The following is a 24,467-nucleotide window of genomic DNA, read 5'->3' on the forward strand; positions in this document are numbered from 1 at the left end:
TTGGTGCTGGCCCAGCCCCAGAGGGCTGCTCCCACCCAGGAGGAATGTGCAGCCACTTCCCAGCCCCCTGCACCACACCGAGTCCAGTGACCCCTCCAGGGATCCAGGGAGAGCAGAGATCGGGAATCCTGGGCTGGATCTGTTGGCTGCGGCAGGCTCCAGGAGAGCCACAGAGACCGGGAGCAGGGGATGGGGGTGGGAGCAGCACCCCAACCTGCTGGCTTTGCTCCCTGCCCACTGCAACCAGGCACACGGAGCCTCCCCAGCTGCTCTCGGCCACCAAAGGGTGCCGGTGGCCAGTGGCCAGCAAGAGCCCAGCCGCTGCCTCCTTCCCACTTGTCCCAGCCCAGATGCTGGAGGCTGTAAAAATACTAATAAACCACAAGTGAAGGTCAGGCCCAGGAAGGCCCTTTTGGGGTGGAAAATGAGGTCATGGCAGGCTGGCGTCGGTGCCAGCAGCGGCACGGCTTTTCGCAGGACGCTGCTCAGAGCAGGACGGGGGGCCGAGGTGTGCCAGAGCTCCCCACAGGGCACAGGGAAAGAGGACAGGGCTGCGGTGAGACATCACAGCAGAGCTCCGGCTCCTGTAGCTGCAGAGGGCTGGGGAAGGGTCCGGCCACAGCCCAGGGGAGCCCCCAGCTCCCCCAGCCCGCACAAGAGCTTGTGCAGGGGCAGCAGGGCCGTGCCAGCAGGCAGGTACCGGCACTGCATGGCCCCCGCTGCCTCCCACCTGCACCCGCCTGCCCCAGCCCATGGGCATCATCCTGCCGCAGGTGCCCAGTTCCCCTCCCTGCGCCCCAGCCAGGATCCCCCCGATGGGTGTGGGCTGGGCTCCCCGGACACCGCGGGGCCTGGAAGCAGCTCCAGCACCTCGCATTTCCCTGCAGGTTGGATCCTGCGGCAGGGACATGGCCGGGGCAGGGCAGGGTGCTCAGAGCTGCCTCGGTGCTGGCACAAGCACCGCAGCCGCCCTGCTCCTGCTGTGCCGGGTGCGCGGGGTGCCGCGGGCATCGCGTCCCTGGGGCTCGGCTCTGGCTCTCCTGGGGGTCCCTGTGCCCCCGGCCAGAGGCTGGGGGGACATCCCTCCCTGCTTCCCACTGCCCCCCGCTGCCGGTGAGGGCCGGGGCTGGGTCGCGGTGCACTCGCAGCCCCAGGGCAGCGCCGCTCAGCGCCTGCGCTCTGCCAGAATCTGGCTGCGAAGCCCCGGCTGGGCTCAGCTCCATGCTAGCAGCTCGTGGGGCCTCGCGGGTGCCCGGGCTCAGCCGGTGGCACCGGCTGCTGCTGCGAGCAATGGTGGGGGTCTCCTGGAGCCCCCACAGCCATGCCTTGCTCTTGGAAAGCGCTGTGCATGGCTGCGCAGAGCCGGCCACGGCTCCATGGTCAGGTTTGGCTGGGGAGTGCTCAGGGTCTCCCTTTGGGCAGATGGGGTGTGGGGAGCAGAGCGGGGTGCCCACGGGGCACCCAGTGCACCCACCTAGCACGAGGGGCACCCAGTGGCCCCAGGAGGGCTGGGGACAGCGGGAGAGCGGCTGAAGAACAGCGAACACGGGTGAGAAGCAGGGAACAGGCCGAGCGGATTGTTCCAGTCTGGGAGGGTTTTGTGCCCAAAACTGCTGTGTAATCAGAGCTGAAACATTCCTGCAAGGGCGGCAACAATACCCGATGTGCGAGCACTCCGGGATCAGCCAAGGAGAGATGGGGGCACCCTTTGCTGCCAGAACCGGGTGCGGGCAGCCCTGGGGGCAGGCGGCAGCCCCAGGGACCGGGGGGCCCCCGCAGCACCCCGTGCCGGGCACCCCGGGCTGCCCCGCTGGTCCCCGCACATCGCTGCCGACGTGGAGGACCCGACCGCAGATTTCCTGCGGGACCGGGGCCAGCGAGCAGCGGCCGCATCCCGTCCGGCTTCGAGCGGCGTCCCCCCGGGGCCGGATCCTGGCGGTGCTGAGCAGCCCCCGCCTGCACGAGGGGCCGGGGGCTCCCCTGCAGCACCACCGGGCTGGGGCCGGGCCGGGCCGGCGGGGCTGGGTGCTGGGTGCTGGGTGCTGGGTGCTGGGTGCTGGGGGCGGGAGACGCGGGCGGGAGCAAGGGCTCGGGAGCCCCCCCCTGGCACCCCCAGCACCGGGGACCCCGGGGGGCGCAGAGCCCGGCTGGGGGCGAGCAGAGCCGGGGTGCCCCCGAGCCCCCCGCTGCCGGGGGCAGCCCCCAGCCCGCTCCCGGGGGGTGCCCCCGGCCCCGGCGAGAGCAGCGGGCGGCGGGGGGCGAGGAGGGCCCGGGGGCGGGGACGGGGCCGGGAAGGGGCCGGGGGGGCGGCGAGGGGCGGGGGAGGGCGGGGGCGGCCGCTGCGCTCGGCTCGGCTCGGCTCGGCTCCGCTGCCCGCCCCGTCCCGTCCCGTCCCGTCCCGTCGCGGCCATGCCGGGGCTGCGGCTCCCGGTGCTGCTCCTGCTGCCGCTGCTGGCCGCCGCCCCCCCCGCGCCCCCCGCCCAGACGGCGCCCCCCGACGGCGCTCTGAGGCCCGGGGCCGCGGGGGTGGGGGGCTCCCGGGGCTCCACGGCGGCGCCCACCAGAGGCGCCGGGACGGGGAGGCCAACGACGAGCAGCGCCGCGACCCCCCCGAGGGGCGCCGCGACGGGGGGGACCCCGAAAGGCCCGGCCGCGACCCCCCCGAGGGGCACGGCGCGGGGGGGGCCGGGCAGCGCGACCCCCGCCAGCCCCCAGCCCCCCGAGCGCGGGACGCTGAAGGGGGGGGCCGGGGCCAAAGGTAGGAGCCGGGGGGGGGGCGAGGGGGTGAGGGGGGGCGTGGGGGTGTGGGTGCGTGTGTGTGTGTGGGGGGGGGGTTACATGTGAGTGTGCATGTGCGTGTGTCTGCTTTTACATGTGTGCGTGCACGAGTGTGCATATACGTGTGTGTTTATGTGTGTGCATGTACGTGTGTGTGAGCATGTGTGTGTGTGCTTGTACGTGCGTGTGCATGTGTTGGTGTGTGTGTGTCTGCATGTATGCGTGTGTGTGTGTTTGTGTGCATCTGTGTGCGTTAGTGTGTGTGTGCAGCTGTGTGTGTGCGGCTGTGTGTGTGCGGCTGTGTGTGTGTGTCTGTGTATGTGTGTGTGCAGCGGTGTGTGTGCAGCTCAGTGTGTGTCTGTGTGTATACAGCTGTGTGTGTGCGGCTGTGTGTGTGCAGCTCTGTGCATGTCTGTGCGTGGCAGTGTAAGCGGGGCTGTGTGCAGGGCTGTTTGTACACAAGTGTGTGTGCGCGAGGGGAGGGATTTAAGTGTGCACTGGGGTGAGTGCGCGCACACGTGTGTGAGTGTGTGTGTATGGGTGAGTGTGCATGTGAGCATGGACGTGTGTGCGTGGTTTGTGTGTATCGGCGTGTGGGAGTGTGTGCTTTGTGCCCGCGTGTGTGCGCTTTGTGGTTTGTGCTTGTGTGTTTGTGCGCTGCCTGCACACGCAGCCGGCACGGCTGGGTGCAGCGTCGGCATTCCCGGTGCCGTCTGTGCCCGGTCCCGCTGCAGTTCTGTGCAGATGCCCGGGCAGGGTGTGTGTGTGTGTGTGTGCGTGTGTGTATGTGCTTGCGTGCATGCGTGTTCATGTGCGTGAGCTGGGGCTGTGCACACCTGGGGGCTGTGCTGAAGTCGTGTGTGTGAGGGGCTGCCCCAGGGTATCCCTGTGAGCCAGAGGGACGGGGCTGTGCATTTGGGTGCTTGCATGTGTGTGCACATGGGTGTGTGCTTGTGTGTTTGTGCACATGGGTGTGTGCATGTATGTGTGCACATGGGTGTGTGCTTGTATGTGTGCGCACATGGGTGTGTGCACATGGATGCCAGGTGCTCCCCAGGGGTCACGCGGGGCTGCCCAGTTCCCCAAGCCCTCCTCATGGCCCCCCTGGGGCCATTGGGGTGGGTGGGCCCCCAGCCCCAGCCAGCTTTGCCCCCCCCAACCTGGGGGCGCCCCGAGGGCCGGCAGCCCCCAGGCCCTGAGCCCCCCCGTCCCTGTGCCTGCCCGCAGCCCCCGTGCCCAGGAGGAAGGTCGTGCGGGTCAAAGTGGTGAAGAAAAAGGTGCTGAAGAAGAAGCCGAAGGCTCCAGCCGAGGACCCGGCTGCCCCGCAGGAGCCTCGTATGTACACGGTGCTGGGGGGGGCAGCGCTGTGCAGGGGGGCACACGCGTGTGCACACACCGACGTGCTGCACGCCCCCGTGCCAAGCACAGCTCCGTGCTGCATGCAGACAGAGCAGGCACAGCTCTCACCATGGGCACACCAGCACAGCAGCAGCCCCGCATGCTGTGCACACACCTTACACATGCGTGTGGGGGGACACACACACACAAATCACACACACACACACACACCCAACTCCCCCCCCCCATCACACAGCGGGGCTGGGGGCACTGGTGGGGCTCCCTGCGTCCGCCCCAGTGCCGGGACGTGGCCGTGCCCCTTGGGGCTGGGAAGCATGGGGGGGGGGGGGGGGCACAACGCCCCCGGGTGCTGCAAGTCCTGGGGGCAGCAGGGGCTGGACCCCCAGAACGTCCCCAACACGGTGCCGGCTGACACCCCTGGGCTGGGGGGGCACCGGGTGTCCAGGTCTGCACGGCAAAGGGGTGCTGCCTGCCTCTGCCTCCTTCCTTGCCCCTCCATATGGCGGGCAGTGGGGTTTGTTCTGTGGGGAGCAGGATTTGTTTTGTAGGCACTGGGGTTTGCTTTGTGGGGAGCAGGATTTGCTTTGTGGGGAGCGGGGTTTGCCCTGACGCCAGCCCTGCCTGAGGACCCCGTGCACAGGACCAGCAGGCAGAGGAGGGCACGGCATGGGGGGCAGCCCCGGGGGGACCCCTGCACGGGAGCTGCCCTGCGTGGGGTCGCTGAGCACGCCGTGCCCCCTCTGCTCTGCCCCCAGAGTGCCCCCCGCTGGGGCTGGAGTCCCTGCGCGTGCTGGACTCCCAGCTCCGCGCCTCCAGCGACAAGCGCTACGGCCTGGGCGCCCACCGCGGGCGGCTCAACATCCAGGTAGGACGGCAGCGTGTGCGTGGCGTGTGCATGGCGTGTGCATGGTGTGTGGGTGATGTGTGCGTGATGTGTGTATGGTGTGTGCGTGGTGAGTGCGTGGTGAGTGCATGGTCTGTGGTGTGTGCTCGGTGCGTGTGCGGCGTGCATGGCACCTGCATGGTACCTGCATGACGTGTGCATGGCATGCGGTACGTGCATGGCGTGTGCATGGCGTGTGCATGGCGTGTGGATGGTGTGTGCATGGTGTGTGCATGGCACACGTGTGTCAGGGGAACCAGGGCTCTTGGCCCCTCTTGGCCCTGCTGGCTTCATCTGCATTTTGCTCAGAGGGGGGGGCTCCAGCACGACCCCCTGAGGGCCCCGTTAAAGGAGGGCTTGGTCTCCTGGCCGAGAGGCGCCCGGTCAGCACGGAGCTGTCCCCTGTCGCTGCAGCACCAGCACAGCTCCCTGCGGGGCCACTGGGGCCGTGCCCGGGATGGGCCCCGTGTCCCCCCCACCCTGACCCCCTCCCGCCTGCAGTCGGGGCTCTACGACGGGGATTTCTTCGACGGCGGCTGGTGCGCGGGGCAGGAGGACAAGGAGCAGTGGCTGGAGATCGACGCCCGCCGGCTGACCAACTTCACCGGGGTCATCACGCAGGGGCTCAACTCCATCTGGACGTAAGGCGCGGGGCAGGGCTGGCCCCGGGGCTGGGGGCTGGGGGCCCCCGTGACCCTCTGCCCCTCGCAGGTACGACTGGGTGACCTCCTACAAGGTCCAGTTCAGCAACGACACGCACACGTGGCAGCCGTGCCACAACGGCACCGAGGAGGCGGTAGGCACCGGGGGGGGGAGCGGAGCCCCCCCTGCACCCCAGCCCAGCCCTGACTCCCGGTGCAGAGCGAGGGCTCGGCGGAGTTAACGGCGCGGGCAGGCGCTGTGCTGGGCTCCGGTGCTGTTGCCTTTGGCCTCCCTTCCCGGAGAGCATCCTCCAGCGCTTCCCCTCCCGCACAAAGGCTGCTTGTCCTCGCTGCCCACCCGGGGGGGGCCGGGAGCACGGGGGGGACGCGCGCGGGTGTGCGCAGGGCCCCATGGCACGGCAGAGCGTGCCCGAAGGCGAACACGGCAGCCTGGTGCTTGGGTGCACGTGTGAGAGCTGGGCAGCTGTGGTCGCTTGGGGGTGCGGGCAGGGAGGGTGCAGGCAGCCCCCCCGGGTGGGTGCGGGGATGGGCGAGGAACGGGGGCTGCCACAGCAGGGCTGGGCTCCTGGGGCAGGGCTGTGCCAGCAGCGGCTTTGGGGCCCTCGTGCCAGGAGCAGCTTTGGGGTCCCTGTGCCAGGAGCAGTTTGGGGGTCCCCATGCTCACCCCTGGTGCCTGTGCCGGGGTCCCGCTGTGGGGCGGGGGCAGAGCAGTGCGGGTGCCCCAGGCCCCGTGGCTGTGTCCCAAATCAGGTCCCCCCGTGCCGGTGCTGGGCTCAGCCCAGCGCCACGTGTCCACTGTTCATTAGGGGCTGGAGGGGGGCCAGGGGAGGCCGGGGCTGGGCGGCCGCACGCCCGTAACCCTTTGGTCCCCAGCCGGCAGCTCTGCCCCAGCCCCGCGTTGCCCCCTCGGTGCCGCGCTCGGGCACGGGGGCACGCAGGGGCTGCGCCTCCCACCCAGGTCTTCCCGGGGAACAAGGACCCCGAGACGCCGGTGCTCAACCTGCTGCCCTCGCCGGTGGTGGCCCGCTACATCCGCATCAACCCGCAGACCTGGTTCGAGAACGGCACCATCTGCCTGCGGGCAGAGGTCCTGGGCTGCCCCCTGCCAGGTGGGCGCCTGCCGGCCCCTGCCCGACGTCCCCCCCGCGGGCTGGGGGCTGAGCTGCTCCCGCTCCCCGCCGCTCTCTCACCGGTCCCCGGCTCCCTGCAGACCCGAACAACATCTACTACTGGCCCAGCGACCCCGTGCCCACGGACAAGCTGGATTTCCGGCATCACAACTACAAGGAGATGAGAAAGGTGCCTGGGGCAGGCGGTTCTGCACCCCTGGGGACCTCCCAAACCGGTCCAGGGGTCCCTGCACCCCTGGGGGTGCGCTGGATCCCAGTGCAGAGAGCTTTGCCCTCCCCAGCTGATGAAGCGGGTGAACGACGAGTGCCCCAACATCACCCGCGTCTACAGCATCGGGAAGAGCTACCTGGGCCTCAAGATGTACGTCATGGAGATCTCCGACAACCCCGGGCAGCACGAAGTGGGTATGTGCCCCACGGCCCCAGGGCAGGGGGGGCAGAGCCGGGGGGACGCAGCGGGGACCCGCAGCCACCGGGTGCCGTGCCCGCAGGCGAGCCCGAGTTCCGCTACGTGGCGGGGATGCACGGCAACGAGGTGCTGGGCCGGGAGCTGCTGCTCAACCTGATGGAGTACCTGTGCCGCGAGTTCCGCCGCGGCAACCCCCGCGTGGTGCGGCTGGTCACCGACACCCGCATCCACCTCCTGCCCTCCATGAACCCCGACGGCTACGAGACCGCCTACAAGCTGGTAGGGCCCGGGGCCCGCCGGGCCGTGCGCCCGCCCCGCTGCCCGCTGACCGCGTCCCCCGCAGGGCTCCGAGCTGTCGGGCTGGGCCATGGGCCGCTGGACCTACGAGGGCATCGACCTCAACCACAACTTCGCCGACCTCAACACGGCGCTGTGGGACGCCGAGGACAACGACCTGGTGCCCCACGAGTTCCCCAACCACTACATCCCCATCCCCGAGTACTACACCTTCGCGAACGCCACGGTGAGGGCGCCGCGGAGCCGGGCGCTGTGACGGGGACGGAGCGGGGGTCCCGGCTGCGCGCCCCCAGCCCGCGCGGCTCTGACGCAGCGTGCCTGCAGGTGGCCCCCGAGACGCGGGCGGTGATCGACTGGATGCAGCGGTACCCCTTCGTGCTGAGCGCCAACCTGCACGGCGGGGAGCTGGTGGTCACCTACCCCTTCGACATGACCCGCACCTACTGGAAGGCGCAGGAGCTGACGCCCACGGCCGACGACGGCGTCTTCCGCTGGCTGGCCACTGTCTACGCCACCTCCAACCTGGCCATGGCCAGCGAGGAGCGCCGCCTCTGCCACTACGACGACTTCATGCGCTCCGGCAACATCATCAACGGGGCCAACTGGCACACGGTGCCCGGCAGTGAGCGCAGGGCTGGGGGGGCAGCGGGGGGGCACGGCGGCAGCAGCTCCCCCCTGACGCCCCCGCCGCCCCACGCAGGCATGAATGACTTCAGCTACCTGCACACCAACTGCTTCGAGATCACGGTGGAGCTCTCCTGCGACAAGTTCCCGCACGCCTCCGAGCTGCCGGCCGAGTGGGAGAACAACCGCGAGTCCCTGCTGCTCTACATGGAGCAGGTGCGGGACCCAGTGGCACCCCCGGCCCTGAGGGCTGGCGGCAGGACACGGCCATGGGGTCCCCAAATGCCCCCGGAGGCTTTGCACCCCCTTCCCCCCTCCCCCAATGGGTATCTGCCACTGGCCTGGGGCTGGGGCAGCAGGGGGCTGCGGTGGGCATGCGCCAGGGTTGTGTGCGCTGGGTGTGCGCTGGGGTGCACACGTGCGTGTCAGGGGTGCGAGTGTGTTTGCTGGTGTGCACAGGTGTGCTGCGTGTGTGCGTACTGGGAGTGTGCGTGCACTGGTGGTGTTTGTATGCTGGGGCATGCGTGTGTGTGCTGCTGGTGGGCGTGTGCTGGGTGTGCACGTGTGTGTGCTGGGAGCGTGCACACCCTACTCAGGGTTCGTGTGTGCCGGCACACTGGCTGCAGGGCATGTGTGACGTGTCCCGTGCCGTGCCGTGCCCCGCAGCCTGGTTTGGGGTATGGAAAGCGCTGGGTGCAGCTGAGGGCGCTGTGCTGGGGGTGGGGGATGCCCCTGACACCGCCCTGGTCCGCGGTTCCCAGGTGCACCGCGGCATTAAGGGGGTGGTGCGGGACGTGGACACGGAGCAGGGCATCGCCAACGCCATCATCTCTGTGGACGGCATCAACCACGACGTCCGGACCGGTACGGGGGGACACGGACAGGGCTGGGGAGGGGACGTGGGGATGGGATGGGATGGGGATGGGGATGGGGATGGGATGGGGTGGGATGGGATGGGATGGGGTGGGATGGGATGGGGATGGGATGGGGTGGGATGGGGTGGGATGGGATGGGATGGGATGGGGATGGGATGGGGATGGGATGGGATGGGGATGGGATGGGGTGGGATGGGATGGGATGGGGATGGGATGGGGATGGGATGGGGATGGGATGGGATGGGGTGGGATGGGGTGGGATGGGATGGGATGGGGATGGGATGGGGATGGGATGGGGTGGGATGGGGTGGGATGGGATGGGGATGGGGATGGGATGGGATGGGATGGGATGGGGTGGGGTGGGGTGGGATGGGGTGGAAGAGGAATTGAGATGGGGACAGGAAGGGGGATGAGGGTGGGAATGGGGACAGGCGTGTGGATGGGATGTGACGGGGACGGGAATAGCAAAGGGGATGGGATGGGGACAGGGGAGGGGACAGGGACCGGGACAGGGACGGGGTGGGGCCGGCAGCAGGGACAGGGCTGGGCGTGGGGCTGGGCTTCGGGACTGGGGGGGCTGGGGACCGGTAAGGGCTGGGGACCGGGGTGTCCCCGCCCCGTCCCGTCCCGTCCCTGACGCCCCCCCCCCAGCCGCGGACGGGGACTACTGGCGGCTGCTGAACCCGGGCGAGTACGAGGTGACGGCGCGGGCCGAGGGCTACGAGGCGGCCACCCGGCCGTGCCGCGTCCCGTTCGACAACGTGCCCACGGCCTGCAGCTTCCGCCTGGCCCGGCGCCGCCCGCGGGGACGAGCGGGGGCCGCGCCCCGGCCCCCCCCCGACCTCCCGCTGCGGATCCGCCGCCGCCGCCTCCGCCGGCTCCGGGCCCAGCGCCGCGAGCCGGGGGCGGGGCGGTAACGGGGCAGGCCCCGCCCACGTGCCCCGCCCCTTGCCACGCCCCTTGCCCTGAAGGTCAATGGCGCCTCCGCCGACGGAAGCCCCGCCCCCGCTCGCAGGCCCCGCCCGCCTCCCCGCCCTCACGCTTCATTCATGTGACCCCCGCGGGCCCGCCCCCGCCGCCCTTCCGCCGGGCGCCCATTGGCTGGTGGCGGCGGGGGGGGCGTGGTCGCGGAAATAGCGGCGGCCAATGGGCAGCGAGCGCCGCGGCGGCGGGCAGGCGGCGGCGGCGGGCGGAGGGCGCGGTGAGCGGGGGCGGGGCTGGGGGGGGGGGCAAGGGCTGGGGGGGTCCCTGGGGTGGGGGGGCCGGGGGGCGAGGGGGGCGCCCAGGGCCGGTCCGTGGGCGCGAGGAGGGGAGGGGGGCGCTGAGAGATGGGGGCACGGAGAGATCGGGGGGCACCGGCGGGTGCGGGGGGCACCGGGGGGTGCGGGGGGCACCGACAGGCACGGGGGGCACTGAGAGGTGCGGGGGGTGCTGAGGGCTGCGGGGGCACTGAAGGGCACGGGGGGCACCAGCGGGCACAGGGGCCACTGAGGGATATGGGGGGCACCGAGGGGTGTGGGGGGCACTGGGGGGTGCAGGGGATGCTGAGAGGTGCGGGGGCACCGAGGGGCCCGGGGGGCATTGAAGGGCACGGGGGGCACTGAGGGGCATGGAGGGCACCGAGGGGCGCGGGGGCTCCCTGGGGCACGGGGCAGTGCTGGCGCTTCCCTGCCCGCACCCGCCGGTGCTGCACCATCCCTGGGCTCCTCGGGTCGCCCTGAGCCCGTCCTGAGGTCCTGCTGGGCAGGGGGGGCCGGGCTGGGCACGGCTCGGGGCACCTCCTGGGCTGGGGGCACTGGCCGGGGCCGAGCCGCCCTCTCCCGCCCCAGGGCGCGCCATGGCGGACTACCGGATCCGTCCGTACCGCGACGAGGACTACGAGGCGGTGCGCGAGGTCTTCGCCACCGGCATGAACGAGTACGCGCCGGCGCTGTGCCTGCACGTGCTGCGGCAGCCCTGGGTGCTGCTGGTGCTGGGCTGCGTCTTCTGCCTGCTGCTCGCCAGCTCCCGCTCCCTGCTGCTGCCCGTCCTGGCCCTGACACTGCTGCTGGCCCTGGGCAGGCAGCTCCTGGGCTGCGCCTGGAGCACCTACATCGAGCGCTGCCTCGGGGACGACCTGCGGGACATCCGGGCCGCCTACATGGAGAGCCCCGGCGCCCGCTTCTGGGTGGCGGAGGCGGATGAGCGGGTGGTGGGCACGGTGGGCGTGCGGCCGGCCGGCGGCGAGGAGCTGGCGCTGAAGCGGATGGCGGTGCGCAAGGACTACCGGGGCCGGGGCATCGCGGCGGCGCTGGGACGCACCGCCCTGGCCTTCGCGCGGCAGCAGCGCGGCTGCCGGGCCGTGGTGCTCAACACCATGATGCTGCAGCACGAGGCGCGCGCCCTCTACGAGCGCCTGGGCTTCCACCGGCACCGCCACTACCTCCTGCCCACCGCCTACGGCCGCCTGGCCAACTGCACCGTCACCACCTACCGCTACGACCTGCCCTGAGCCCGGCGGCGCCGGGAGAGCCCGTGCACGGACCCTGCAGGTGCTGGAAGCTCTGGGCCGCGCCCGGGGAGCCCCCCGCCTCGTGCCTTTTGGCCAAGCCGCACCAGCGATGCCTCTCAGGGAGCGTGTGGCCGGGGGGCGCGGGGGGCTGGGACCCTCGTGCCGTGCGGTGCCTGGCTGGGGACACACGCAGGGGGTCGGGGCGGCCGGCCCCAGCGTCCCAACCCTGCTGCACCCCGAGAAGCCCGCCCTGGGGGCTCAGCCTCCCGGGGGGGTTTCCCTGGGGCGTGTACGTGTGTGCGTGATGCCCCCGTGTCCCCTGGGTGCGCGGGGACCCCACGGAGGTGCTGTGTGGCTGTGTCCTGCTGCCCCCCTGCAGTGCCTGGGGGCCGCCCCTGCCGCCCCCCTCGCAGGCAGTGAAATAAAAGTGTCTGCAGCGCTGCCCGCGGCCCGTCTTTGTGCCGGGGGGGGGGGGAGCAGCAGGTGGGGGGCTGCCAGCTCCCCAAGGACCCCCAGCAGCACCTCGGGAGGGCTCCGCGCGGGGCCGCGCCCGGTCTGCGGGCAGCCCCCGCCCCCCCCCCCCCCCCCCCGGCCCCGCAGCAGGGCACCGGCCCCCGGGTGCTGCTGCCCCCGCCGCCCCTCGGGCCCCCCGGCCTTTGCTCGAGGGACGCGGAGCCGCTGGCACGGAGCCCAAGGCACCGGCGCTGCCCGTGGGCAAAGTCCCCGGGGGGGGCCAAGTCCTCGCATCCCCGCGCCGTGCCCGAGCATCTCCCGCCGCCGCGCGCCTCCCGGGGCCGCCCTCGGGTGCGTTTCGCCCGGTCCCGGTCCCGGTCCCGGCCTCGGCGGAGGCGCCGCGGGGAAGCCGGCTCCTCCCGGGGCCCGGCGAGCCGGAGCGGCGGGGCCGCCCCTTCCCCTTCGCCGTCCGCCCGCAGCCGCCGCCGGCCCGGCCCGGGCCCCGGTAAGGGCCGCTCCTGCCGGTAACCGGCACGGCCGCGGCTGTGGGTGTGCGGGGACGGGCCCGGGCGGCGGGGGGGGGACGGGGGCACGGGGAGAGGGAGCGGGGGGGGACCGGGGGGAGCGGGGACCGGGGGGGCGGGGGGGGAGACGGGGGGAGCGGGGAGAGGGAGGGGGGACAGAGAGGGAGCGGGGGGGGCCGAGAGGGGAGGAAGCGGGGAGAGGGAGCGGGGAGATGGAGCGGGGAGAAGGGGAGGGGGACGGGGGGAGGGAGAGGGAAACGGGGGGGTGAGCGGGGATATGGGGGGGGAGAGGGAAGGGGGGAGCGGGCGGGGGGGGCGGGGGGGGACAAGGAGCAGGGAGATGGAGCAGGGAGAAGGGAGCAGGGAAGGGGAGAAGGGAGGAGAGGGAAGCGGCAAGGGCGGAAAGGGGAAGCCGGGGGGGGGGATCTGGAGCTGCGCAATGCAAAGTGCGCCCCGTGGGGGGGCTGCGTGCCCGTGTCCCTGGGGCTGGGGGGCTGCACGGTGTGCGCAGAGGGCCTGCAGGGCTGGCAGCAGCGGGTGGGGGCCCGGGAGCCCACCGGTGGGGTGCACGGTGCCACATCCCTAACGGAGCTGGATGGGGCCAAGTGGCACCCCAGCGACAAGGCCAGCACAGCCCCCGGGGGGCTGCAGCATCCCCAAGGCCCCAGCCCCTTCCCCAGCCCCTCTCTGCCTGGGGTCCCCTCACCAGGGCAGCTCAGCGCCCTGCACAGGCACAAACTTTGCCCCTTGCCTTCGCTGCCAGCTCCTTGTGGCACAAGGGCAGAGGGCGGGCTGCAAGGTGCGGGGCGGCTGCCCAGGTTTTGCTCTGCCGCTGATCGGGGGGAGCTGGAACCACTGCTGGCAGCCCAGTGAGTGCTGGGGCTGCTTGGGGAGCCAGGGGGGCAGGAAGGGGCTGTGCTGCTGGGGAAGTCCTGCTCGTCCCCTCATCCCAGCCCTGCAATCTCGAGGGCTTCGGGGCCCTCAGGATATGCTCACCGTAGCCTGGGGTTGGCGGTATGAGCATCTCCGTGATCTCATCAGGAACAGAGATGGGGAGCCCCCCTGCCCATTGCTTGCAGAGGGACCCCCATGCAAATCCAGCCCCATCACAGCCCTGGGCTGGCGCTGCTCAAAGTGCTCAAGGTGAGGGGAGCAGAGCAAAACCCCACGAGGGACCAGCAGGATGGGGGCCCAGGGTGCCCGCCCCAGGTAGAGCTCGTGCAGGTGCTAGTTCTGTGGGAGGAGGGCAATCACACCGACAGGGCAATGCAGACCACAGGCTGGTGCTCAGCCGATAAGAGATGTCGTGGTGCCCGTGCAGCGAGTCCTGCCCACTCACCGACTGTGGGGTCTAGGGATGGCCGGGTGTGCTCACGGCTGCACGAGCCAGGCACTGCCGTGACACCCCGTACCGCACCGCAGGTGCCAGCAGAGCGATGGCGCCCTACCGCATCCGGCAGTACCGGGACCAGGACTACGACACCGTGCGGTCCCTCTTTGCCCGTGGCATCATTGAGCACGGGCCGGCTGTGTACCGGCACGCGCTGCGCTCGGCGCGGATGCAGCTGGCGCTGCTCACCCTCTTCACCGTGGTGCGGGCGGCCGCCGGCTGCTGGCTGCTGGCGCTGGGGGCCGCGGCGCTGGCACTGGCGGCCGCCTGGCCCCTGCTCCGCTCCTTCAGCACGTCCTACGTGCACCAGGCGCTGCACACCGACCTCCTCAACATCCGCGCCACCTACATGCGGGCGCCCGACTCCTGCTTCTGGGTGGCGGAGGCCGGGGGGGCCGTGGTGGGCATGGTGGCCGTGGCACCGCCGCAGGACCCGTCCCAGAGAGGGGTGGCCCTGGAGCTGAAGCGCATGTCGGTCAGCAAGGACTACCGGGGCCGGGGCATCTCCAAAGCGCTCTGTGGGGAGGTGCTGCGCTTCGCCCAGGCGCGGGGCTACGGGGCGGTCGTGCTCTACACCTCCGTGGTGCAGGTGGTGGCCCAGCGGCTCTACGAGGGCCAGGGCTTCAGGAAGGTGGGCACCTCCAGCCCCTCGCTGCTCGCCAGCCTCCTCTGCTTCCAGATCTTCCACTACCGCTGCGACCTGCCCGGCCGCCCTCTGTCCCCGGCCCCGCCGCGCTAGGCGCCGCTGTGGCACCGGCACTGGGAGGTCGCAGCAGGCCGAGCGCCCGGGGGCTTTTCTTGCTCCTAGAGCACTGAGAAATAAACAGAGACCTGTGGGACGTGGTGCACGAGTGTACGGGGGTGTGTATGGGGATGTGTATGGGGATGTGTATGGGGATGTGTACAGGGGTGCGTACAGGGGTGTGCCTGTGTGTGCAAGCCCCCGCAGCTCCTGCCCGTGCTGCAGGCTGGCGTTTCCCTGCCCCGTGCCGCAGCCCATGGCGGGCCCCGGTGCTGCCCTGCGGCCCGGGGTGCTCCCGGTGCCCTGCGGCCCTACACTGCTTCCCCTGCCCGGCACCGGGCACAGCCTGGTGCAGGCCCGGTGGGCGGCGGGGATGTCGGGGGGGATGTCGGGGGGATGTCGGGGGGATGTCGGGGGGGATGTGGGCCGTGCACGGTGCTGCGGGGCAGCGAGGGGCGGGCGTCGCGGCCGGGGGCACCGCCTGCGCCCAGCACCGGGGGGCCGGGGCCGGGGCCCCGCGGGGACACCTTGGGATGGCGGCGCCCCGCCGCGCCCTCACTCAAGATGGCGGCGCTTCCCTCACCCCGCCGGTGCCCTCACTCGTGATGGCGGCGCCCCCCCACCCCAGTGCCCTCACTCAAGATGGCGGCAGCCGCGGCGTCGGTGGCGGCGGGGCGGAGCGGGCCGGGCGGAGCCGCGGACACCGGCACGGGCACGGGCAGGGGCTGAGCGGAGCGGAGCGGAGCGGCGGCTCCGGGGGTCCCGGCGCGGCGCCATGGACTGCTACACGGCCAACTGGAACCCGCTGGGCGAGGAGGCCTTCTACCGGTGAGGGGCGGGCGGCGGGAGGGGGGCGGCCGGTCGGGGCCTCAGCGCCTCACCGGTCCGTTTGTATGTCTGTCCGTGTGTCCGGCCGGCCGGCCGGCAGCAAGTCGGAGCTGTACGCCATGGAGTGGGGCCTGAGGGAGGAGCTGCGGGACTGCCTGGTGGCGGCCGCCCCGTACGGGGGGCCCATAGGTACGGACGGGACCGCGACCGGGACCGGGAGCGGGGGGGGCGGCGAGCGCCGGGCCCCGGCCGGCCCCGGGGGGGTGCCGCCGGCTGAGGGCCCCCCCGGCCGCCCGCAGCTCTGCTCCGGAACTGCGCCCGGAGGGAGAAGTCGCCCGGCGCCCGCCCGCTGCTGGACACGTTCTCGGCCTCGGGGCTGCTCCTCGCCAGCATCCCGGTGAGCGGGGGCACGGCCCGGCCCCGGGCGGGGGGGGGTACGGGGGCGCTGCCGTGCCCGGGGGGGGCTGCGGGACCGGCGGCCCTCTCTGCCCTCGTGTGCCCGGGGGCAGCGCCTGCGGCCTGGCTGCGGGGAAGCACGGAGCTGCCGCAGCACCTCCGCACCTCCGTGCAGCTCCTGCAGCCCCCGGGAAGCTCGGAGAGGCTGCTCGGGAGTGATGGTGCGTGCGGGGGGCGCGGGGGGAGAGGGAGGAGGAGGGCACCCAGCCTGGGAGAGGGGACAGGAGGAGCAGTGCTGGTGTCCTGGGAGCACCCTGCCCTCCCTTCCCCCTGTACAGAGCTGGGGCAGACACGGGGAAAGCTGCCCTAACCTCAGGGCGCTGCAGAGCTGGGGGCTCCAGAGCTGCAAGCACCAAACCGCGGCCGTTGCCGTTGCATACATCTCCTGGAGGGACAGCTCGGTGGGACGCAAGCAGCCCCGCAGCACGCTGACCGGTCTCGTGCCCGCAGTGGAAGAGCGGCCAGGTGGTGCAGCTGGGCTGGACGGCCAGCGAGGACCTGCTGTGCATCCAGGAGGACGGCACGGTGCTCATCTACAACCTCTTCTGCGAGTTCAAGCGCCACTTCAGCATGGGCAACGTGAGTGGGGCGGCACAGAGCACGGGAAGGGCCGGGGAGCTCGTCACCATCAGGTGGGCAGGGTTGGGTTTGTGTGCTGGAGAGGAGCTGTGAGGCCTTCCTCGGTGATCTCGGCCCCACGGGGCTCGGCTGAGAGCCTGAGGCTCCCAAAGCCTCCCTGCAGGGCTGCCTCCCTTCGGACACGAGCTGGGGGACGGAGCAAGACCCCGCTTTGCTGCAGGAGCGAGAACTGTCGCAGCTGGGATGCTGCTGGCCGTGCAGCACGGGGCTGGGCTCACTCCTCCCTGGGACAGTTTTGCTCCCAGAGCCCCGGTGCCTCTCCTGGCAGCATGCTGCAGAGCCCGAGTGCCCCAGCGCAGGCCCACCTCCCTCCCTCTCTCTCCGTGGCACAGGAGGTGCTGCAGAACCACGTGCTGGAGGCGAAAGTCTTCCACACGGAGTACGGCACCGGCGTGGCCATCCTCACCGGGGCGCACCGCTTCTCGCTGACCACCAACATCGACGACCTGAAGCTGCGCAGGATGCCCGAGGTCCCAGGTGCGTCTCCTCCCCACCGCGCCCCGCTCCGGATGGCGCGGGGCCCTGACGCTGGTGCGCGGTGCAGGTCTGCAGAAGCCCCCGTCCTGCTGGGCCGTGCTGTCCCAGGACAGAGTGACCATCGTCCTGCTGGCGGTCGGCCAGGACCTGTACCTGCTGGACAACACCTCCTGCTCCGTGGTGGTGAGTGACCCACGGCGGCCCTCGGAGGGGAGCGGGGCAGTCTGCGGCCTCCAGCACCCGCTGGCAGGTTCTTCCCCTGTCCCCTGCTGTCCCACGGGCAGCAGGGACACCTGGCCAGGGCAAAGGGGTGAGGACAAGGCAGGCACAGCGTGGGAGGGGACAGCTTTGGCCAGCTCGCAGCCCCTTACGCAGTCGGTGCCAGCATGTGGCACGTTCTGTGTCCCCGGGTTGTGCCCCTGGGTGTAACCCTCTCCTTTAACCCTCTCCTTTTCCTCATCCCAGACCCCCCCCGGCATGAGCCCCTCTGCCGGCGCCTACCTGCAGATGGCCGTGTCCTTCAACTACCGCTGCCTGGCGCTCTTCACCGACACTGGCTACATCTGGATGGGGCTGGCCACGCTGAAGGTGAGGTCCCCTTCCCGCGGCTGGGTGCTGGGGGCAGCCTGCCCCTGCTCCGTGCTCCCTCGCTGCCTCTCGCAGCCAGACCTGAGGCGTCCTGGGCGGGCATCCCAGCAGCTTCCCTCTGGGCACCGATGGGCTCAGCTCTGCTGGCTGTCCTTGCTGCTGCTGATAAGCATCTGCACTCCTGCCATTGGAATATGCCCCCTCTTTTGTTTTTTCACCTGATTTTATACCTATTTCACCACTTTTTCCATTTCCAAATCCACATTTGCGTATCCCTTTCTACATCTAAATTCTTATTCCCAAACAGCCTGCCCCTAACTGCTTTTTCCACGCCAGATTCTCTTACATCCATACCCAAACGGGGTGGTTCTAATATCATTTCCTAGATAGTCTCGCTCTTATTACCATGAGTAGTGTGGTCACTCAGGTATAGGAGACCTTGCAGGACTTTGCCCCTGATTCCCGTACTGGAGATGTCCCAGTTACCGTATGTGCTTCCCTGAAACAAATCAGTTTCCTTTAGCCTCTGTTCACTTGCTGGTCTCAGTTGAGCACAAGCAGTTTCTTGCTTTACATGTGGATGGGCTGCACACCACAGCAGTGGATAAATGCTTCTTGCAGTCAGTTTAAGTTCACACAGCGCCCTCGCCCTTCGGCTGTGTCAGCCGTGGCCCTGTCTCCTTCTGGGGCTGGAGATGTAGCCAGGTTCTTCAGCAGGACATGTGCTCTGTGCTGGTTTTCATCTCTTATCGCGCCCCTCGGTGTGTGGCTCCAGCAGTGCGCACGATACCACCTTCCCTCACATCTCCCTGACTCGTCTTTTTCCCTCTTGCTGCAGGAGAAGCTCTGCGAGTTCAACAGCAGCATCCGATCTCCGCCCAAGCAGATGGTTTGGTGAGTGGTCCGCTGGCTGTCCCCCTGCGCGGCTGTCCCCCTGCGCGGCTGTCCCCCTGCGCGGCTGTCCCCCTGCGCGGCTGTCCCCCTGCGCGGCTGTCCCCCTGCGCGGCTGTCCCCCTGCGCGGCTGTCCCCCTGCGCTGCATCCCCACCACGCGCCCCTGGATGCTCGACCCTTTGCTGGGGTCTGTCCAGCTCCACGGCCACCCTGGGACGAGTGGGACCAGACCTCGTGTCCCCGCTCCAGGCGTGGGGGCTGCGGGGCTGGCTCGGTGCTGCAGCAGGGCTGGGGGCAGCGCTCCCTGACCCCGCCGGGTTCCCCCCCAGGTGTATGCGTCCCCGCAGCCGGCAGCGCGCCGTGGTGATGGCGTGGGACCGGCAGCTGATGGTGGTCGGGAACTCCACGGAGTGCATCCAGTATCCTTTGGGGAGGAGGACCGGGGTCATTTCCGAAGGCCAGCACAAGCTCCTCGGGCCGCTGCTGGCCCTGCCCCCAGCACTGCTGTTCAGGAGCTCCCCTCTGTGTCAGTGATCCCGAGGAGGCTCAGATGAGGCTGAACTCATCCCTGCCCTCCGCAGTCCTGCTGCGGTCTCCCCTGCCTGGTCCCAGTCCCGTACAGCAGTGAAAGCCCCTCCTCCAGCTGGGTTCCTCTGCTCCCCTCCTCCGAGTGTCCCAGCGGGGAGCACCCCGGCTCCCTCCCAGCTCTGAGAGCGGAGCTGGTGCTGTGCGAGCCCCTGCAGCCGGGAGTGCTGTGCCTGGCCCGGCCCTCTCCAGATCCCCCAGGGGTGAGTGAGGGCTGCCTCGGTGGGACGATCCCTGTCTCCCCCTCCAGTCCCTGGGAAAAGGGGGGTGACGAGGCCCAGCCCGGTGGGGTGGGTGACGAGGTTACGCTCCGTGGCACTGCTGGGCTGGCCTGGCCCCCGGCAGAGCTGGGCTGCAGCCCGCAGTGCTCCCTTCCCGCGAGCCCTTAGCAGGGAGCACAGATTTGTCCTGGATGAGGACTCCTACCTGGTGCCAGAACTGGATGGGGTCCGGATCTTGTCCCGCACCTCCCACGAGTTCCTGCACGAGATCCCAGGTGAGATGTCCTCCGGGTGAAGCCTTTCCAGCCCCGCAGAGAGCGGGCACTGGCATGAGATCTCCTGTAGGGCCCCAGAGCTGCAGGGGCAGGAGCAGCACTGGGACAGCCCCAGGTCACTCACCTGCTCTGGGGCAGCCTCTCATGCTGTATTTTTTTCTTCCCCCTTGCAGAGGCCAGCCAAGAGATCTTCAAAATCGCCTCCATGGCACCAGGGGCTCTCCTGTTAGAGGCGCAGAAGGAGTATGAGGTTCGGCACACTGCCCTGCTCCGTACCTGCCTCCTCCCCCAGCCTGTTGGGGTGGCTCCGATGCAAACCCAGCATCGCCTCCACCATGGTGGGATGTGGGAAGGCCTGGCAGTCCCTGCCGGGGCGAGAGCAGCCGCTGTGGTCCCGTGGGCTCCAAGCACCCAGGGCTCACCCTGGCTGGCGGGCGTCCCCTGGCCCGCAGATCCCCCACGGGCTGCGCTTCCCTGCAGAAGGAGAGCCAGAAGGCAGACGAGTACCTGCGGGAGATCAAGGACCAGAAGCTGCTCCCGGAGGCGGTGAGCCAGTGCATCGAGGCGGCTGGCTACGAGCACGAGCCGGAGACTCAGAAGTCCCTGCTGCGGGTGAGTGAAGGAGGCGGAGGAGGATCCTGTGAGGCCGAAGGCATTTCGCCGCCTGCTCCAGGCCTCTCCCATGACCTGCGCTTCTCCTCCCGCAGGCAGCCTCCTTTGGGAAGTGCTTCATCGACAAGTTCCCCCCGGAGAGCTTTGTGCGCATGTGCCAGGACCTGCGGGTGCTCAACGCCATCCGGGACTACCAGATCGGCATCCCCCTCACCTTCACCCAGTATCCTCTGGGGATGGGGGCAGGGGGGCCCCGGGGGGCAGGGGGTCTGGTAGCTGGTGCGGTTGCTGCTGGTCTGAGTTGGGGCTCTGGGATGGAGCAGGATGGGGAGGAGAAGGCTGCTGTGCCCGGCCTCATGCTGGTTGTCCCTCTGTGATGGGATCCCGTGCTGCTGGGCTGGCCCTGCTGGCCCTGGGGTGCTGCCAGGAGGGGACAGGCACCCAGCAAGCGTCGCCTGCGCGCTGGGGGTCTGAAATGCCCTTGACTGTCACCACAGATACAAGCGGCTCACCATCGAGGTCCTGCTGGACAGGTGAGGCTCCCCTGCACAGGGCACGACGGCCCCATCCCTGAGCAGCCCAGGCTGAGGCTGTGCCCGGCCCTGCTGCAGTCCCGCACAGACCTGGGTGCTGAGCGGGCTCTGAGCACTCAGGACCCCTCGTGAGGCCTGCTGAGCCTCCCCGTCCCCCCCAGGCTGGTCCTGCGGCGCCTCTACCCCCTGGCCATCAGGATCTGCGAGTACCTGCGCCTCTCGGAGATCCAGGGCGTCAGCCGCATCCTGGCCCACTGGGCCTGCTACAAGGCAAGGGGGGCAGCTCGGGGGCTCCGCCACGCCAGGGCCATGCTGACTGCGCTGCTCTGCTCTGCTCTGCTCCCCTCCAGGTGCAGCAGAAGGACAAGTCTGACGAGGAGGTGGCCTACGCCATCAACCAGAAGCTGGGGGACACGCCGGGCATCTCCTACTCCGAGATCGCCGCCCGGGCTTACGACTGCGGCCGGCCGGAGCTGGCCATCAAGGTCTCTGGGCTCGGGCTGCGGCGTGTCCGGGGGGTGGTGGCACCGAGGGCTTGGGGTCACGCACGGGGGCTGCATGCTGATGCCCTCTCTGCTGGCCACAGCTGCTGGAGTATGAGCCGCGCTCCGGAGAGCAGGTCCCGCTGCTGCTGAAGATGAAGCGGAGCAAGCTGGCCCTGAGCAAGGCCATCGAGAGTGGGGACACGGACCTGGGTAAGGGGCAGGGCTGGGGAGCCAGCGCACGTAAGGAAGGGTCCTGAGGCAGGAGAGGCTCTGCGGAACCCAGCACCGGGGGTCTGCCTGGCATCATCTGGGCAGGAAACCTCTCTTGGGAAGAACTCAGGGTCTGGGGGAACGTGTTTATGGCTCTGTGCTGCGTGGGATGGGGGTGGTGGGAGCTGCCTGAGCCCAGCGGAGCAAGGGGGGAAGCACAGGGCTGTGCCCTGCGCTTGGATGTGCCCCTGTTCCCCTCCTGGTGCTGAGGGCTGGCTGCCCCTGTCCCAAAACGCTGCCCCTGTCCCAAAACACTGTCGCTATCCCAGTCTACACGGTTGTGCTCCACCTGAAGAACGAGCTGAATCGCGGCACCTTCTTCATGACGCTGCAGAACCAGCCGGTGGCCCTGAGCCTCTACCGCCAGGTAGGGGCTGCCCGGTCGGACCTCTGCCCGCTCTGCCCTGCGTCCCCTGCCCCGCCACCTCGGCTGGGGACCTGGGAGCCACTGCGGTGCGGCAGAGGCAGCTCGCAGTCCCCGCGCGCCCTCACCTCTCCCTATCGCCCCCCCAGTTCTGCAAGCACCAGGAGCGGGAGACGCTGAAGGACCTGTACAACCAGGACGACAATCACCAGGAGCTCGGCAACTTCCACGTCCACTCCAGCTACTCGGAGAAGGTCTGTGCCCGGCGGGGGCAGGAGGAGTGTGGCAGAAGGGCTGGGGGCTCCAGCCTGGCCCCTCCTGGTCCATGGCTGGGCACCTTTCCTGGGGAAGGGGCTGGGGGGCCACATCCTGCCTGGGGGCTGTGCCTGTCCCATGGGGCTCAGCAGTGTGTCAGGTGTTTACAGCTGTGGAGCTTGCACCCTCAGGGTAGGCTCCGGGTGTGGGAAGGGACCTCCCTGGCTCATACCCCAGGGCCATCGCCTCCCTGGGGCTCTGCGCTGGAAGTCACCGGCCCCTCCTGCGTGTGACGGGGAGCTCTGGATCCCCCCAGGGCAGGGAGGGGTTCGTCCCGCTGCCCATCCTGGGTGATGGAAGTAGAGTGTCACCATGCTGGAGCTTGGCCTTGGCCGTGTCCGTGTTGGCCAGCCCTCCTGCTGGGCTTCGAGGGTGCTGCCCTGTCCCCTGCAGCGTGCCATCCCTGCTGGCACGGGGTGACGTGGCTGTGGTTTCTGTCCCCAGCGCATCGAAGGGCGAGTAGGAGCCCTGCAGAACGCTGTGGACGAGTACTACAAGGCCAAGAATGAGTTTGCTGCCAAGGTGAGTGTGGCCAGGGCCAGGGAGGTGCTGTGGCCCCCCCGCTGTGGCTGGCGCTGGGCAGCGCCGCCTGGCACGGGGCTCAGCTGGCCCACGGCCACGGCACGGGAGCCACAGGGCCCCCCTCCTGCCGGGGGGGTGCTGCTGTCAGTCGGACGGGGACCCTTTTTAGCCAGGACTCTGTTCCCCAGGCCACAGAGGATCAGATCAAGCTCCTGCGGCTCCAGCGGCACCTCCAGGAGGACTTCGACAAGCCCTACCTCGACCTCTCGCTGCATGACACCGTCTCCACCCTGATCCTGGACGGCCACCACAAGAAGGCCGAGCAGCTCTACCGGGACTTCAAGATCCCCGACAAGCGGTGGGTCCGGGAGGGCAGCTCGGGGTGCAGGGGGTCCTGGCTTCTCGGGGAGCCCAGCAGGGCTTGGGGGATCCCTGTGCCGTGGGGCGGGATGGGGGCTGCAGCACGCTGGCAGCTGGAGGAGCCGCCTCCCTCTGCCCCCCCAGCTACTGGTGGCTGAAGATCAACGCCCTGGCCACGCGCGGGGACTGGGAGGAGATGGAGAAGTTCTCCAAGAGCAAGAAGTCGCCCATCGGCTACCTGGTAAGAGCTTTCCTCGCTCAAGGAGGACCTGGCCCTGCTCCCTGCCAGCCCTTCACCCTGTTCCTGTGCCCTGGAGGAAGGGGCTGTGGGGCTGGACGGGGCTGTGGGGCACAGTGGGAGCAACCGGGGGAGGCGGGTGGGGGGCAGCTGCCTCCCCTCTCACCCCGTGCCTCCCCTCTCAGCCCTTCGTGGAGATCGCTGTGAAGCACCACAACCGCTACGAGGCCAAGAAGTATGCGCCCCGTGTGACGCCCGAGCAGCGGGTCAAGGCCTTCATCCTCGTGGGGTGCGTGGGAGCTGGGGGAGCCCTGGGGGAGCCCTGGGGGAGCCCTGGGGGAGCCCTGGGGGAGCCCTGGGGGAGCCCTGGGGGAGCCCTGGGGGAGCCCTGGGGGAGCCCTGGGGGAGCCCTGGGGGAGCCCTGGGGGAGCCCTGGGGGAGCCCTGGGGGAGCCCTGGGGGAGCCCTGGGGGAGCCCTGGGGGAGCCCTGGGGGCCATGGCTGGGGCTGTTGGGAGCAGCTGCTTCCTCGTGCAGTGGCACTCCTGGGGCTTTGGGGGGCTCTGGGGGAGCACTGTGAGCCTCATCCTTCTGCAGCCACTGGGGGCTGCAGGGGGTCCTCCTCTTTCCTTCCCCCCCTTCCCCCCCCGGGGCAGTGGTGCTGCAGCCCTCAGCCCCCGCTCTGCCCCCAGGGACCTGGACCAGGCGGCCGACGCTGCCATCGAGCACAAGAGCGAGGCGGAGATGAACTTCGTCCTGTCCAAGTGCACCCCCAGCACGGACGCCAGCGTGGTGGAGAAGCTGAACCGGGCCCGGGCCCAGCTCCTGAAGAAGTGAGCCCCGGGGGGGCCCTGTGCTCCCCGGGGAGCTGCTGGGGCCGGGGGCAGGAGCCAGCCCCGCATCGCTCTGGCCCCCCCGGACCTCTTAGCACTGCACCCCCTCACTGCTCCCCCCGCCCCCTGCCTGCCCCTGGCTGTGGGGGCAGGGGGCGAGCTGAGGGGGCCCTGTCCCTGTCCCTGTGCTGGGGGGGAGGCCGGGGGCTGCCTGCTGCGGGCAGGGCTGCCCCCCCCCCCCCTTTCTAGTCAATAAAGAGCAAGAGTGCCCGGCTGCCTTGGGGGGCTGCTGGTTGGGGGCCGGGGGGGTCTGGGGGCGGTCTCAGAGGCCTGGGGGGGGTGGGGAGGGGGGGCTGGG

At 70.3% G+C, this 24,467-nt stretch overlaps 4 protein-coding genes across 6 annotated transcripts; all 4 read left to right on the forward strand.

The window, feature by feature from the left end:
* Positions 1 to 2,409: 2,409 nt before the first annotated feature.
* Positions 2,410 to 9,939, forward strand: CPXM1 (carboxypeptidase X, M14 family member 1; the record flags this gene model as incomplete). The annotated part of the gene is made up of 14 exons (XM_080588920.1): positions 2,410 to 2,758; positions 4,006 to 4,113; positions 4,893 to 5,002; positions 5,522 to 5,661; positions 5,732 to 5,816; positions 6,641 to 6,791; positions 6,893 to 6,981; positions 7,094 to 7,217; positions 7,304 to 7,500; positions 7,565 to 7,744; positions 7,843 to 8,140; positions 8,219 to 8,358; positions 8,904 to 9,006; positions 9,669 to 9,939. 14 exons carry the CDS (start codon positions 2,410 to 2,412, stop codon positions 9,932 to 9,934), a joined length of 2,340 nt encoding a protein of 779 aa, XP_080445046.1. The 3' UTR covers positions 9,935 to 9,939.
* Positions 9,940 to 10,085: 146 nt separating this feature from the next.
* On the forward strand, positions 10,086 to 11,950 carry LOC308194201 (putative N-acetyltransferase camello). The gene is made up of 2 exons (XM_080589746.1): positions 10,086 to 10,218; positions 10,847 to 11,950. Exons 1-2 carry the CDS (start codon positions 10,164 to 10,166, stop codon positions 11,506 to 11,508), a joined length of 717 nt encoding a protein of 238 aa, XP_080445872.1. The 5' UTR covers positions 10,086 to 10,163; the 3' UTR covers positions 11,509 to 11,950.
* A 164-nt stretch (positions 11,951 to 12,114) lies between these two features.
* LOC308194202 (N-acetyltransferase family 8 member 3-like) lies at positions 12,115 to 14,714 on the forward strand. Of its 3 annotated transcripts, none has more exons than XM_080589748.1 (2): positions 12,115 to 12,312; positions 13,908 to 14,714. In XM_080589748.1, exon 2 carries the CDS (start codon positions 13,922 to 13,924, stop codon positions 14,612 to 14,614), a length of 693 nt encoding a protein of 230 aa, XP_080445874.1. In that variant the 5' UTR covers positions 12,115 to 12,312; positions 13,908 to 13,921; the 3' UTR covers positions 14,615 to 14,714. The 3 variants fall into 3 exon arrangements, with proteins under 3 accessions (XP_080445874.1, XP_080445873.1, XP_080445875.1); XM_080589747.1 differs by having other exon boundaries at positions 12,118 to 12,466; XM_080589749.1 differs by lacking the exon at positions 12,115 to 12,312 and adding an exon at positions 12,319 to 12,485.
* Positions 14,715 to 15,243: 529 nt separating this feature from the next.
* Positions 15,244 to 24,379, forward strand: VPS16 (VPS16 core subunit of CORVET and HOPS complexes). Its single transcript, XM_080589745.1, has 24 exons — positions 15,244 to 15,445; positions 15,546 to 15,634; positions 15,745 to 15,842; positions 16,352 to 16,480; positions 16,873 to 17,017; positions 17,085 to 17,200; positions 17,483 to 17,605; positions 18,444 to 18,499; positions 18,828 to 18,917; positions 19,485 to 19,579; positions 19,753 to 19,829; positions 20,060 to 20,191; positions 20,287 to 20,414; positions 20,689 to 20,724; positions 20,886 to 20,994; positions 21,075 to 21,209; positions 21,311 to 21,419; positions 21,749 to 21,846; positions 21,993 to 22,097; positions 22,603 to 22,680; positions 22,869 to 23,038; positions 23,185 to 23,281; positions 23,464 to 23,567; positions 23,969 to 24,379. The coding sequence occupies exons 1-24, from the start codon at positions 15,393 to 15,395 to the stop codon at positions 24,111 to 24,113; spliced, it is 2,517 nt and encodes an 838-aa protein (XP_080445871.1). The 5' UTR covers positions 15,244 to 15,392; the 3' UTR covers positions 24,114 to 24,379.
* Positions 24,380 to 24,467: the final 88 nt, after the last annotated feature.

The sequence above is a fragment of the Anser brachyrhynchus genome (genome assembly GCF_964034855.1).
Source record: "Anser brachyrhynchus genome assembly, chromosome: 4".
Classification (NCBI taxonomy): domain Eukaryota; kingdom Metazoa; phylum Chordata; class Aves; order Anseriformes; family Anatidae; genus Anser; species Anser brachyrhynchus.

What these genes read in the sequence shown, in the direction of transcription:
- LOC308194202 (XM_080589748.1), top strand. Translation starts at nt 13,922, where the DNA reads ATGGCGCCCTACCGCATCCGGCAGTACCGGGACCAGGACTACGACACC.
- LOC308194201 (XM_080589746.1), top strand. Translation starts at nt 10,164, where the DNA reads ATGGGCAGCGAGCGCCGCGGCGGCGGGCAGGCGGCGGCGGCGGGCGGA. An exon ending in GGCGGCGGGCGGAGGGCGCG is followed by an intron (nt 10,219 to 10,846) that starts GTGAGCGGGGGC and finishes CTCCCGCCCCAG; the next exon opens with GGCGCGCCATGGCGGACTAC.
- VPS16 (XM_080589745.1), top strand. Translation starts at nt 15,393, where the DNA reads ATGGACTGCTACACGGCCAACTGGAACCCGCTGGGCGAGGAGGCCTTC. An exon ending in GCCACTTCAGCATGGGCAAC is followed by an intron (nt 16,481 to 16,872) that starts GTGAGTGGGGCG and finishes TCCGTGGCACAG; the next exon opens with GAGGTGCTGCAGAACCACGT. An exon ending in TGGGGCTGGCCACGCTGAAG is followed by an intron (nt 17,606 to 18,443) that starts GTGAGGTCCCCT and finishes CTCTTGCTGCAG; the next exon opens with GAGAAGCTCTGCGAGTTCAA.